This window comes from Equus asinus, chromosome 13 (genome assembly GCF_041296235.1).
Source record: "Equus asinus isolate D_3611 breed Donkey chromosome 13, EquAss-T2T_v2, whole genome shotgun sequence".
NCBI lineage: Eukaryota > Metazoa > Chordata > Mammalia > Perissodactyla > Equidae > Equus > Equus asinus.
This window is the reverse complement of record NC_091802.1, coordinates 59,440,938-59,455,421: the sequence shown is the minus strand read 5'-3', so window position 1 is coordinate 59,455,421 and position 14,484 is coordinate 59,440,938. Positions and strand designations below refer to the sequence as shown.

The 14,484-nt window shown below is 57.0% G+C and overlaps 1 protein-coding gene across 11 annotated transcripts in view; it reads left to right on the top strand.

Annotated features, from left to right (window-relative positions):
* Positions 1-14,484, top strand: part of TBC1D16 (TBC1 domain family member 16) — an 82,730-nt gene that overhangs the window by 15,691 nt on the left and 52,555 nt on the right. For 9 of the 11 annotated variants that reach the window (XR_011493969.1, XM_070483769.1, XM_044744498.2 and 6 more), the window contains exons 2-3: positions 968-1,207; positions 3,561-4,158. Coding sequence is in view for 10 of the 11 variants with exons in the window: in XM_070483769.1 (XP_070339870.1) it covers positions 1,030-1,207; positions 3,561-4,158 (776 nt within the window). In the remaining variant the exon portion in view is untranslated. The remainder of the gene's footprint in view (positions 1-967; positions 1,208-3,560; positions 4,159-14,484) is intronic. The other 2 variants (XM_070483770.1, XM_070483766.1) reach the window with 1 other exon arrangement.

Sequence of the window (14,484 nt, the reverse complement as noted above, 5' to 3'; positions counted from 1 at the left end):
GTTCCGTGGCTCGGTTCGATGGGCGGTGTGCTCGAGCTCCACCATCGGGAGATGTCTGGTTGGTTCACGTAGCAGCTGCCTAGGCCTTTGGTGGTTGTTTTTTCCAGTCTGTTGGGTGTTGGGTTTTGCTCTGAGACTGCGAATCTTCCTGTTTGTTGGTCCCTCGGTGCCCCCCTTCCATGAATCGCCCGTCTTTCCTATTAGGATGCTGTTCCTCTTTGCGGTGAATCTTTAGGAGTTCTGTATATATTCCGGATCTGATCCTTTTGTTTCTAGTTTATTTTTTTTTTAAGTAGGAGTTGTATGTAAACTCGAGTTCTTCAGGTGTTACTTGTGACATACTTCCCAGCTGAGACGGCCCCTCACATGTTGGGACATCAGGTTGAGGGGGACACGCAGGATGGGTGGGGGGTGGAGAAAGATGCAAAGGAGGAAAGAGAACCAGAACATCCCTGTGAAGCAAGCAGAGGGGTGAGGAGTGTAGGCAGGCAGGGGACCCAGGGGACACCCGCGGACATCGGGGTGAAAACTGAGCAAAGAGAAAGTCTGGGGGTTTTATGAGATTGCTTCAGTGGGAACAGGGTTCCTCTGGATGAGTGTTTCTCAATAGGGGTGATTTTGTGACCCGAGGGGACATTTGCAATGCCTGGAGACCTTTTTAGTTGTCATAGTGGGAAGGGGGGTGCAAGTGGCATCTAGTGGGTGGAGGCCAGGGATGCTGATCGACGTCCTGCAAGGCACAGCGCAGCCCCACTACTCGGAAGACCAGGCCCCAAATGTCCCTGGTGTCACAGCTGAGAACGCAGCCTACCCTGTCCGTGGGCTTGTGCCGGCAGGACAGGTTCTGGTGATAACCAGCGTCTGTTTCGAGCCTGCTGGCATGGGACAGGACACAGCCCCCGAGGCACCCAGCTCAAGTACCATGACCGAGGGTCCCAATGTGTCTCCCTCTTTCTTCCTCCCCCAGGCAGGTCTGGACGAACCCCGCCTGGGCCCAAGTGTGCAGAGGATGGAAACACTCCCCCGGCAATGTCTCTGGGCCGCCTCCTTCGCCGGGCCTCCTCCAGAGCCTCGGACCTCCTGACCCTCACCCCGGCTGGCAGTGGCGGGCCCCCCTCCATCCTGGATGGGGAGATCATCTACTCCAAGAACAATGTCTGCGTGCACCCGCCCGAGGGGCTGCAGGGGCTGGGGGAGCACCACCCAGGTGAGCCTGGCGAGGGGAGGGCTCAGGCCTGGGGGGACGGCTGGGGTCTCAGGCCTGGGAGGGGAGGCTGGGGTCCCAGACCTGGGGGGACGGCTGGGGTCCCAGGCCTGGGGGGGGACGGCTGGGGTTCCAGGCCTGGGAGGGGAGGGCTGGGGTCCCAGGCCTGGGAGGGGTGGGCTGGGGTCCCAGGCCTGGGGGGGAAGGCTGGGGTCCCAGGCCTGGGAGGGGAGGGCTGGGGTCACAGACCTGGGAGGGGAGGAGCTGGGGTCCCAGGCCTGGGAATCTGGGAGAATGTGTGGAAGTTCCTGCTGTAATCATTGACCCCACGCACACTCTGCCCTTCACTCCCACCATTTGGAAATCAGGGTAGCAAACTCTCAGCTGCCCTCTGCAGGGATGGAGATGGAGGCAGTCCTTCCTCAGACCCTCCATACTGAACCCCCTGTTACTGGAGGCCATTCTCAGGACACTGCAGCTCGTGGCTCCTATTAGTCCCTGGGGTGGGAAACTTTTTTCCTGTGGTGACAGGGACTTGGCTGTCTTCTGCGTCTTTTTCAGGGCTTTGGTTGTGTTCCGGGCCCTGCGATGGTGAGCTGCCCTGTGCACTGGAGGGCTGAGGCCACAGCGCACAACAAAGCCACGTGCATGTGGGTCTCTTTCCAGGACGGGTAGCTGACTGTGGCTTCCTCTGGGTGGGGGCCCTGGGGTGTTAGGTCTGGTCACAGCAGCCCAGCACCTCCTGGGTAGGCCAGTGAGTCCCTCCGCCCTGTGCTCCCTAGGAAGGAAAAGATGGGTTAGTGACACCCCGAGGCCTGCGTGGTCCTTTGTCATTCATGCAGCTGACTTGCATAAAATAAATGCCCTACTTTATGCAATTTGCACGACAACCTCTCCAGAGTGAGCAGAGCCCCGGGCAGCCCTCTTTTTTGGACAAGAAGGCTGGTGCTCAGAGAGGAGAGTAGCTCAACCTTTCCCCAACACCAGCCTGGGGTGGAGGTGGAGCAAGGGCAGGCTCTGGCTCTCCTTGCTTCTTCCTGTGGCCTCACCAGGCTGCTGAAGGATGCTTCAGGGGCCCCTGTGTACCTGCAGTCTGGGTGCGGCCCACAGGGACTTGCCCACCCAAGTGCAGACAGAGGCTCCCCACCAGATGTCAGAACATTTAGAAGTTATAAATTGCCATCAGATCTGGACACTTTACTGTGTGCAAATTGTGTCAACAAAGCACTGTGTAAATAAGTTATTAAAAAAGACAAAAAGTTTGACTTATGCTGATAAACTAGGGTAGAACTAAAAAATGTCCTGTCATCCTGCCCTGATCAATATACCTTTACAGCCACCCGGATGGTCTGGTGCAGATTTGGCATCATTAGCCCCTCTAGGTTCCAACGCAGAAGCCCACTTCCCGCCCAGCTCTCTCCTGCCCCGTCGGGGCCTCGGGCATTCTCCTGTGGACCCCGCAGCCTGTCCACCACCCGCACAGCCAGCTCAGGACCAGGCCCTGGAAGCAGACTCTGGACTGTGTGGGCAGGGAATCGCAGGGTCCTCGGTCCCAGAGCGTGCTCTAGAAGGGGCAGTGCAGGCTCTGGATGGCACATCGCCCTAACCCTGTGGACGCCTGACCGTGGGGCACCCTGCATGGATGTGGGGAGCGTGGGGCAGAGGTCTGGGCCTGGGTCTGAGGCTGTTACGTGTTCTGGGTATAACAAAAAAGGAACACAGCAGCCTTGGGAGAGCTTCGTGGGGTAGTTGTGTTGCGGCCGCCGGTGTGGGAGAGCAGGGCGGAGGCCTCAGGCTCTCTTCCCAGCCCCGAAGCGACTGATCTGAGGGTGTGGAAACGCTCGGCCCGTGGCATGTGGGCCTTGTGCACAGCTGGCTGATAGCTCCTGAGTTTCCCCACGTCTTCTGGAAACTGGGGCAGGGCTAAGGGGAGTCTGGTTGGGGCGAGAGCTAGGGTGGTGGCTGCTAGGAGGCCTGGGCACCTGGCGCAAGAGGCCTGGGAATCAGGACACCCTGGAATGGCAGGGGCTGCAGGAGGAAGTGCCCCTGTGTGGAGGCTGACCGCAGGCAGGAAGGCTCTGGGGCCACCAGACGGTGGGCGAGGTGGGGCTCTGAAGGCACGGGATGTGCCACTGCTTGGGGCCCGGTGCCCCCGGGCCTGCTAGAAAATCCCCAGAGCCCTCATTAGTCCCCAGCTCGGCTGTGTCCCTTGGGTGTGTTTTGGGCCAGGCTGCGTCCGAAGCCTGACTCGTCGGCATAGCACCACATTTTTGATAACAGATGTGGCCTTGAGAAACCAGCCAGAGGCCCTGCGTCCACTGCCCTCCCTAACCGCCTGTCCTCTGTCCCCTCACAGGCTACCTGTGCTTGTACATGGAGAAGGACGAGCTGCTGGGGGCCACCCTCATCCTCGCGTGGGTCCCCAACTCTCGGATCCAGAGACAGGATGAGGAGGCTCTGCGTTACGTCACCCCCGAGAGCTCCCCTGTGCGCAGGGCACCCCGCCCATGGGCCCGCCGCACACAGAGCTCGGGGACCCCCCACCAGCCCTCCCCGACGGAGCCAAGGCCCACCCTGATCCCCAGAGATGAGGACATCCTGGTGGTGGCCCAGAGCCTCCGGGACACCGTGCATATCAGCCCTTCCCTGGAGGATGGAGAGAAGCTGGCCCAGGGCCTGGGGATGGATGGCCCCCTCGCGGCCTCGCAGCCAGCCCACAGTGACTCTGGGATCTTGTCCACCATCAGTTCGCAGGATGGGACCGAGGAGGGGAGGGAGCTGCGGCCCGAGGCGGGCGAGGAGGAGGGCTCCTTGGAGTTGTCAGCCGACGGTGTGAGCAGGGACAGCTCCTTCGACTCGGATTCTGACGCCTTCTCTTCGCCCTTCTGCCTCTCGCCCATCAGCGCCGCCCTTGCGGAGGGCAGCGGCTCTGTGTTCCTGGAGAGCGAGAGCAGGTGAGTTCCTCATTCTGGTCCTGGACTCTGGGGTGGCCCCAAAGGCCTGACCGGGCACGCTGGGGAGCAGTTGCGTATGTCACCAGCTCTGCTCACGGAGCACTGAAGATGGAGTGTGCCCTGCAGGCGCCTGGCTCTCCCCATGCCAGGGCCTCGGCACCTGTGTCCCGTCACTCTATTCCCAGCTGAGGAGATTGTAAAGGATGTTGGGGAGGGGGAGTTCCACCTTCTTATCCCCCCTCCCTTCCCCTCAATGGCCTCACCTACAGCTAAGCAGTCCCTGCCAGGTCTGACCGGCCCCACAACCTAGACCAAACCCCACAGGACCAGGCCCCCAGGGGTCCTGGTGTCTCCTGTTCTCACCCCTGGAGGGGCAGGAAATGGTCGGTCATCCCACAGCCCCCAGGCGAACTCATAGAGGCCTGTGTGGTGGCATAAGGGGTTGGCCTGGCCCCCAGACAGGCTCCACGGCCGCCTGCAGCCAAGCCAGGCACGTGGCCCTGCCTTCTGGCCCCGGGGGGACATTAGCCTTTCGACTTCACCCCTCTTGAGCTATAGGCGGCTGGAACGCAGTGCCCAAGGGAATGTTGGTGACATTTACTCTGCAGGCAGAGAGCCCAGGGGAACTAGATGCCTGGTGCTTTGGCGGGCTCACAGGCCCAGGCCACACGAGCGGGGGCGGGGAGGGGCAGAAGTTAGACCCCTGCCCTGCAGTGGGCCTGATTGGCGCAGGTCGTCTCCGCGTTGTGACGGCCACCACGCAGCATCATTGGGGTCCTCAGGGCCTCACAGAGGCGGGCGTGCACGAGGCTCCTGAATGGGGGTTTTGTGCGAACCCAGAGCAGCCAGGGCCAGCACAGGACGGTGCCTCTGACCCCTGCAGCTGCTTCCCCTTCTCTGCCTGTGGTCCGTGCCCTCGTTAGATTTCTGGGCCAACAGCTGCAAGGATGATAGTAAGTGGGCACATAACTGTTGTGCTCATGCTGTGAGCCGGGCACGTGCCAGGTGTAGACAGTCCTGGGCACGGGGCAGGGTGCCATGAATTACCTATTTTTATGTTCACAACCACCCCAGCCCTGTGAGGTAAGTCCTGATGTCCTAATATGACCCCTTGTGTGTAGAAGGGAAAGCGAGACTCAGAGAGGTTAAGTAACTTGCTGGAGGTCGTGCAGCCAGAACACTGGTCGAGCTGGATTTGAACCCGGCTGGGTCTCTACCAGACCTGGAGCACATAAGGTCCCACGGAGCTGATGTAAGCCAGGGAGCAAAGGGACGGGGCAGAGGGACGTGGAACACTTTGCTGGCCTCGGCAGGAAGGAATTTGAGGTGGACTCCTCCCTGATTTTATCCCCCCAAGGGTGCACGGTTAGCATTGTCTCAAGTTTTGGAGAGCGCACAGGAAGAGGGGCAGCCAGCTGTCACCGAGGACTCCAGGTACCCGAGGACTCCCTGAGCTGTGTGGCACTTCCAACCGGGGAACCAGGTTGGGAATGGAACTCAAAACCCCGCCTGGGCCTGGCGGGCTGGGCTTAGTCAGAGCTCCCCCTGGTGGTGCCACCTGCCAGTGCAGCAAGACCTGCGGCGGTCCAGCACCCCCAGGGTCCAGGTGGAGCGAAAGGTGCCAGCACCCCCAGGGTCCAGGCCGAGGGACAGGTGCCCAGAGCCCCCAGGGTCCAGGCGGAGGGACAGGTGCCCAGCGCCCCCGGGGTCCAGGCGGAGGGACAGGTGTCCAAGCTCCCATCTTCACTCTGCCCCGGGTGTGATGGGCCTGGCCTGTGGTCTCATGGCTGCGGTGTCATTGGCAGAACTAGAATTAGGGCCTGGCCTACTCAGCTGCGTCCAGCAGCCCCATCATGTGAGGAGCCTGGATTTGGGAATTAGGGAGGCTTGGTTGGCACGAGCCTGGACGAGCTTCTTATCTTCTTGGAGCCTCCGTTTCCTCATTCATCAGATGGGATGGTGACACTTGTTTACAGGGCCGGAGAAGTCACTCCTGGCCCCCTCATTCCCTCCCTCCACCTTGCTGATTCTCCACCCTGGCTGCCCGTGGGACTCCCCCAGGGCACCTCTGGTACAGTCCTGATGCCCAGGCAAGTCTGGATGCTTCTTGAGCAGCCATTCTCACCTGGGGCCGATTCTGCCCCCAGGGGACGTGTGGCAGTGCCAGGAGAAATTTTTGTCACAACTGAGATTGGGGGTGTTATTGGCTTCCAGTGGGTGGGTGCCGGGGGTGCTGTTCTGGACAGCCCCACACGACGGAGCGATCGGCCCTGACGCTGGTGGTGCCGAGGCTGAGAGCTCTTCCTGCAGGTTCTCCTGGCCTCGGACAGACGTGGCACCCTCGAGCAGGGAGATTGTTGTCGTTCACTGTGGTAAAATGCACGTAACAAAAATGTGCCAAAATAGCCATTTTAATTGTATGTTTTAATTGTACAGTTCAGTGGCATTTCATGTATTGATGGTGTTGTGCAACAGTTACCACGGTGTAGTTCCAGAACCCCCATCCGCATTAGCAGTCACCCCCCAGTCCCCATCCCACAGCCTCTGGTACCACCACTAATCAACTTTCTGTCTCGATGAATGTGCCTGTTCTGGACTTTTCATGTAAACGGAATCATGCGCTGTGTGGCTGTGTGGCTTCTTTCACTGAGCATAATGTTCTCAAGGTTGACGCACGTCATAGCTGGTGACAGGACTTCATTCCTTTTCATGGCTGACTAATATCCCAGTGGTTCCGACCCACAGTTGGATTTGAGCCCCACTCTGCTGCACGCAGACTCCTGAGCTGAAGGGGGTGATGTCTGTCAGGTGGGGCGTTTGGCCGCCCCGTCAGGAGGCCTTTGTGTGGTCAAGCTTTGGGAACTGTATCGTTGCTTTTCGGAGCCTTGCCTACTCAGTTTGGTTTAGGGCTCATCTGTCTGCTTAGAGCTGCTTAGCAGGCAGCGCACCAGTTCCTGGGCCTGCTCGGAGACGGTGTGATCAGAGAGGTGCCTCCTCCACCGTGGAGGCCCAGCAGTCCCTCTCACTCGCTCTTCTGGCCTCTATCAGTCCCATTCAGCTGAGGCTTTGTGCCGGGGCAGGACGGACCTGAATGGGGTCCCTCCGTGGCTCCCGGGAGCGCGCGCTTCAGTGGGGCCTGAGGTAAAGAAAGCCTGTGTCCGAGATGGAACATGAGAGGTGTCGCATGGAGGCACACGGCTTCCCTGCCCAGTCGTGTGTGACAGGTTGCGGAGAGCTTAAAAAAAAAGCAGATACAGATTCTGAAAGGGGCAGGGGTGGACCCTGGCCCTGGCATTTTTCCCAGATGTTTTGGTGTGAGCCAGGGTTGGGCCCTGGCCGGTCCCCGCAGCCCACGAGTACTTGCTTCTCTGCTCTGAGCCACTGTGCGGGTCTTGTGCCCCCAGAACATGGAGACCCTGGAAGCAAAGTCAGCACTCCTCTGCTCCCTCCCACCCCCACAGCGCCCACACGGGATGAGACCGGGAATCCCGGACTCACGGTCGGCGGCTCGGGACCCTATAGAACAGGCGTTCCCAACCCAGTTGCAAATGAGAATGCCCTGGGCAGCTTTGGAAAATCCTGATGCCCAGGCCGCACCCAGACTTATTGAACCAGAATTCTGGGGTAGGGCCAGAGCTGGGGGTAGGTCCCAGGCATGGGCCGTGTGGGAACTCCCCAGGGATTTCCAGTGTGCAGCCAGGATTGAAAACCGCACTGTGACAGGGACCAAAGGGAAGGAGGTGTGGTCCTTGTGTCTTGGGCAGAGAGGGCATCTGAGAAGAGGCCAGAGCACCGGCGTCCAGGTTGGAACACACACCCCGCAGGGGGGCTCGGATTTGAGGGCTTGTGTGCCCCAATGGCTGCTCCTGGAGCAAAGGCTCCTGATTTAATTGGGAACTGGGTCCCCAGGAGGGGAGTAGGCAGGCTGGCTCACGGGATCCCTCTAGTGGCAGAACCTACAAACTACATGTGGAGGCTGAGAGTGTGGCCTGGGGTGGGCGAGGAGGAAGAGCAGCCCCCAGGGATTCAAGGGTCCCCCAAACATTTTGTTACGTCGCAAGTAGCTCACAGAGGGCTGAGTGGCTGAAAATGGCCGTGTCCGTTCATGTGTTACCTGTGGGGCATAGCCAGGCAGGCCCGAGTCCCCAGATGGAAAGGCCACCTGCCATACTCCCCAGCCCGCAGCACAGAGATGCATGGAAATCCGCAACCACATGGACCTTCAAGGCGACTGGGGAGTGGGTGGGCCAGGAGGGCCGCTGCGACTGCCTCACCGTCACGGGCCCTCGAATTACCTCCCCCGCTGAGGTCTGTTTTATGAGCGGGGTTAGTCCTGCGGCTCTCTTAGTCCCGTCCCTTCCATAGTGCCAGAAATCAGGGCTTGGGTTTGGGATGAAGGTGAGGGTGGCCACCAGGCAGGATCAGTGGCCAGCCCATCGTTCGTTTCTGTCCTGAAAGGTACCCGGTCCAGGCCCAAGGAGCAGTTGGGTGAGGGTGGAATACAACAGGACCCTCGTGTGGCCCCGCGTGTGGCATGTCAACTGGCCCCACCCTTGGGAAGTGCATTGGTGATATGTCTGAAGAACCGGAACACAGCTCCTACTCCCTAAGTCAACATGTCTCTTCTAGAACTCGTCCTAAGAAATCGTCTAAATTGCAGCAATAAAACACACTTACGTGAAGATGTTCATCATCGTGTTCTTTATAATGGGGAAAGAAAGGGAAAGAGCCTAAATATCTCGCAGTAGAGAAGGAGATAAATCGATTACAGGTCATGCACTAGATCAAGGAGTTTTAACTGGGGCCTGGGAGCCCCCCGAAATCTTACGCCGCTTCTTGTATGTGGGCTCATGCGTGTGCATTTTTCTGAGGGAGGGGGCACCGTCTGACTGTGCAAAGGGTTTGTGACCCCCAAAAGGTCCAGAAGGTTCATACTCCTGGATGGAAGAGTATGCAGTGCTTATAAAGACTGTGCTAAGTGTTTATAAAGACTGTGCTACAGCGTGGGAATTTACAGTGTATCGAAAACAAAGCAGGTAGCAAATTATGTGCACATTTTGATTCAAATCTGTGGAAAGGGCTGGTGCATGAATGAGGCAGTCTGGAGCAGCACGGTACCAGGATGGAGATATTCTAGGCCTGTGCCATCGATGCAGTCTTCACGCAGCTGGGGAACACTCGAAATGTGGCTAGTGCAACTGAGACGCTGAGTTTTTAATTTTACATCCTATCGACTAATATAAATTTAAATTGCACATGTGCCTGCCGTATTAGACAGCACGGGTTGAGAGGAAGATGTGCCAGTGTGTTAGGATAGTGTGATTATGAGCAATTTTTTCTTTTCTCAATTTCCAAAAATGTTATACTGTGATTATGTTACTCTTATGATGAAAACCAGTTTTAAAAATAGGCAGCCAGTTAAAGCCCTGTACAGCCCAGACCTGCTCACCCTCGCCTGCTGTCTCGGATATTGTTAATGAAAAAGCCCCTGGGCCTGTGTAAGGTCCTTCCAATGAAAGCGACGCTAATGATCTACCACCCTCAGACCCTGGAGCTTGTCACTAGTGCCCCCCCAGGGGGAATGTGTGCTTCATTTCCTCTCCCTTGTGGGATCCTCTTGTCGTCCTTGGCGTGCATTCTCAGGGCAGCCGTCCCAGGTGAAGGGTGATGTACGGGGTTACAGAATGAGCTGGGTGGCCTCGCATGCAGTGTCTCTCACCATGGCTTCATTGGTGCAGTGGTCATGCCAGCTCAGACACACGTCCAGGAGAGCCGGGCGTGGCCACAGGGGGACTCGGGCCCTCCTGCCCACAGGCTCCTGCTCAGATGCTCACCTGCCTCTTCATCCTTTCCTCTTGCTCTTTTCCCATGCACACTGCACTTTGCCCAGCCATCCCGAGCAGGCTCCCCATTTCCCAGCCTTGCTTCCTCCAGCTGGAATGTTCTCCCCTCTACTGTGGAAACCCCAGCCAGCCCGCAGGGGTCCTCTCTGTGCCCGCCGATCCCTGGGCATCCCTTCGTGTGGCATTAAACTATACTGCTTTGCACTGTTGCTTTCTCCTGAGACTTACCGGCCCGTCTAGACCAGCGCCGTCCAGTAGAACTTTCTGCAGTGATGGACGCTGTCCAGTGCAGTAGCCACTAACCATGTATGGGATCGAGCCTTGAAAATGTGGCTATTGAGACTGAGCAACTGGATTTTTAATTTTATTCATCTTCAGTGAATTTAAATTTTAATAGCCGTATGCGGCAAGGGGTTTCCGTTTGGACAACGCAGGTCCAGATGAGCAGTCCTTGGGAGGAGCAGGGAAGGTGGAAACACGCTCCTGGCACAGAGTAGGCCCTCAAAATTCTCTGTCCAAAGGAAAAGGGAAAAGATGAGACGAGAGCAGGTGCCCCTCCCCCACCCCCAAGGGGCCGGTTTCACAGCGGGTGGCAAGAGCGGTCAGGTTACCCTGAAGCTACAGGCCGAAGCCAGCGAGGTGGGAAGGTTGCTGCCTGGCCTGAGGCTCAGCCTGGCTCCAGCCAGCCACCCTGCCGGGCGCGAGGCTGAAATAAATGGCATCTTAAGTGCTTTTTGCCTTTAGGAGGAAAAGGCTCTATGACACCAGGGTGTCAGCCATAAAGGCTGAATTATTAATACCTATTGTCATCGTTGCTGTAACTGGCCCCTGCTCCTCCCACCCTGTGCGCTGATGAAATGAGGCGCTCTGGGAGGAATCCCAGCCTCCGAGAAGGAGCCAGAACTGGTGAGCTCCGTGGCTTAAGTCCGAGTGCCTGAAAGTGTCATTGCCAGGGAGCTGCCACCGGGGACCCTGACGGTGTTGTGCAAGGTCATCAGGGCCTTTTGAGGGCAGTGGTTGGTACGATGATCCTGTTGGATGCTCAGTGATTCCTGGTGGTTTTCATAAATAGCCTTGCTGGTCCTTTTCTGTCCAGCCATCTCAGGGCAGGCACACAAGCCTGAAGGAGGGAGTGGAAATTCTCCCAGAAATGGGAGAAGAAATGAGCCCTGCAGGGGAGGGGCGTGATACAAAGGAGGGAGCCGCACTTCACTGCTTCCCGTCTTTCTGTTCCCGGCTCAGAGTAGCTGTCAGCAAATAAGAACTCTTTCCCAGAGGTGGGAGAAGGACAGACAAGGTGGAGGGGCTCATGAGAAAGGTGTGGCCCTGAGAAGATGCGGGGGGGCGGGGGCAGGGAAGAAGGAGGAGCCATCTCATTGAGGGACCAGCAGGGTGAAGGTCCAGAGGCAAGAGACAGCCGGGAGGGGTGGTGAGCCCAGGTTCGATGCTGCAGTAAGGAAGGGTTGGGGACTGGACCAGCGCATGTCCTAGGAGGCCACTCCAGCAGGACTGGCGATGGAGGGTGGGTCCAGGGGCTGCTCCACCTCGGAGAAGGGGCTGACTGTCTGTGTGGTCAGTTGTGGATGGGATGCTGAGGCGTCAGTGGGTTCCAGAGAGATTTAGGAGGTGGACTGACTGGGAACTCAGAGAAGTGCATCCCCTTACCGTCCAAATTCCAGGAAGATTCCTCCAAGCTCAGTCATGGGGCCAGCCCAGGTGCCCAGGTGCCCTAAGGATGCTCTGGGCACAGCCGCCCTAGCCCCTCCCGGGCCCCCAGCAGCAGCCTGGCAGCCGGGGAGCTGGCAGCTTCCAAAGATCTGTTGTTTGGGTTTGTTTGTGCTTCTGCACCCGGGAGCTGAGATTTCTTTCTTTCAAACATCCTATCTCCCGACACCCTGCAATCTGTTCTGCGCTTCGTTAAGGCTAATCTTGTCTTATGTTTCTGTAGCGCTCGGCAGGCTGCGTGCCGGCTTCTCCCTCCCCTCCAAGTGCCCCCCAGTCAAGGTGGCTGTCACCAGCTGCTCCCCCTGTGCCTGGGGGCTGGCCAATACCAGGGGTACAGGAAGGGCAGCCAGGAGGTCTGAGCCCTGCAGTCTGGTGGGGGGGGCCTCCGGGCAGGCTGGAAACGGCCGGGGAGCCCCACTGCCAGGTTCAGAAGCCAGGCCGGTACCCAGGGCCGAGCACGGACCCTTTGCTCTCTGCTCCTCGGCTCTGGGAGCTCATTAGCAGGTGGTGGCTGCCACTGGCTTCAGGAGCTTGGAGGGGCTGCCAAAGAATTCAGACTGGGTCTCGACAGTGTCCAGTCCCTTGACATGTGACTCGGGTGGCTGTTTGGCTCACACGCACTGTCTGGGGGCAGCAGGGGCAGGCCAGCTTGGTTGGGGAGGCCCCGTGGGTCCTGCAGGGCTGGGAGCCTGGCTAGCTCTGTGGTCAGAGCCCAGATGTGACCCTCAGCCCCACCCAGATCCCTAGGACCTGGCCAGGGCAAGGTGTTGAGCCTCTCTGTGTCTCGGTTTCCACATCTGTGAAATGGGGCTATTGTGAGGGTCCAGTGAGGTGACGAGTGAAAGGGTTCTGCACGGAGCAGGTAGTAAAAATTGTTACCAGGAGGGCAAACACAAGTGGCACTTTCACAGCACTTAGCATGCCAGCTGGTTCTGAGCGCTTTGTGTTCGTTTCCTGGGGCGGCTGTGACAGAGGACCCAAAAGTGGGTGGCTTCAAACAACAGAAATTGATTTTCTCACAGCTCCAGAGGCCAGAAGTCCGAGATCGAGGTGTCGGCAGGACCGTGCTCCCTCTGAACGTCTAGGGAAGGTCTGAAGGTGCTTCCTGCCTCTTCCAGCTCCTGCGGCTCCAGGCGCCCTTGGCTTGTGGCCGCCTCGCTCCAGCCTCTGCCTCTGTCTTCGCATGGCTGTCGCCTCTGTGTCTCTGCGTCCTCTTTTTGTCGGGACATAAGTCACTCTAAATCCAGGATGATGTCCTCTTGAGGTCCTTAACTAATTATGTCTGTGAAGACCCTGATTCCAAATAAAGTCACATCGGGAGGCTCCAGGTGGACGTGAATTTTGGGGGACACTGTTCGACCCCACCCTTGCTGTGGGGGCACTGATGCATTTACTCCTGAAAGGACGCTCGAGGTCCGTGCCCTTCTCCTGTTTTAGAGAAGGCTGAGGAACAGACAGCTCGCATCACTTGCAAAGGTCACAGCACACGAGTTCCTGGCTGAGATTCCAACTTTGAAGTTAAAAAGAGAAAGCAAAAAAATCAAAACAAAATCAGGCCCTTCGAAGGCCCTGTTCAGTGATCACTTGGAAATCAGTCACCCTACCTAGCCCGGCCCTGTCGGCCCCTGGGTCTGGTCGGGAGCCCCCAGGGAGGTGGGTGGGGGCCGAGCAAAGATGCTGTAGAAATTTCCTTTAAGAATAACGCAAGCAATATATGTCCATTTTAGAAATTTGGGGAAAAAGGCATAAGGAAGATATTTATGGTCATTGGTCCCTCTAGCATTGGTCTTATCTTTTGGTTCGTTTCTCTCTGGCCTTGCAAAGTGGGGGGCTGTAATTATCTGTTGCAGAGGCCAGCACACCTTTTCCACAAAGGGCCAGGCAGTGAGTGTTTTCAGCTTTAGTGGCCGCATGTTCTCTGTGCAGCTTCTCAACTCCGCCTGGGTAGAGAGCAGCAGCCCCTTGCGATACATAAGTGATTTGGTGTGGCTGGGTGCCAATAAAACTTCATTTTTGGACTCTGAAATTTGAATTTAATATAATTTCCACGTGTCATGAAATATTCTCCTCCTTTTGATTATTTCAATGTTTTTTAAAAAATGCTCAAAACCATTCTTCATGCAAAAACCTGTGTACGGATGTTTGTAGCAGTTTTATTAATTGCCAACACTTGGAAGCAAACGAGATGTCCTTCAGTAGGGGAGGGGATAAAAAAACTGGTCCCTGCAGACAAGGGAATATTATTCAGTGTTAAAAAGAAATGAGCGATCAAACAAGGAAAAGACATGGAGGAACCCTAAATGCATGTTACTAAGTGAAAGAAGCCAGTCTGAAAAGGCTACAGGCTGTGTGCTTCCAACTCTATCACCTTCTGGAAAAGGCAAAACTATGGAGACAGTGAAAAGATCAGTGGTGGCCAGGAGGTGGCGGGAAGGAGGGGTGGACAGGCGGAGCACAGAGGATTTTCAGGGCAGTGAAACGACTCTGTAGGATACTGTAATGGTAGGTACACATCATTACCCATGTCCAAATTAACAGAATGCACAACACCAAGATGAGCCCTAATATAAGCTGTGGACTTTAGTAGGGTTTTTTCTTTATTTTTATTTTATTTTTATTTATTTTTTTGAGGAAGATTAGCCCTGAGCTAACATCTGCTGCCAGTCCTCCTCTTTTTGCTGAGGGGGACTGGCCCTGAGCTAACATCCGTGCCCATCTTCCTCTACTTTATAAGTGGGACGCCTACCACAGCATGGCG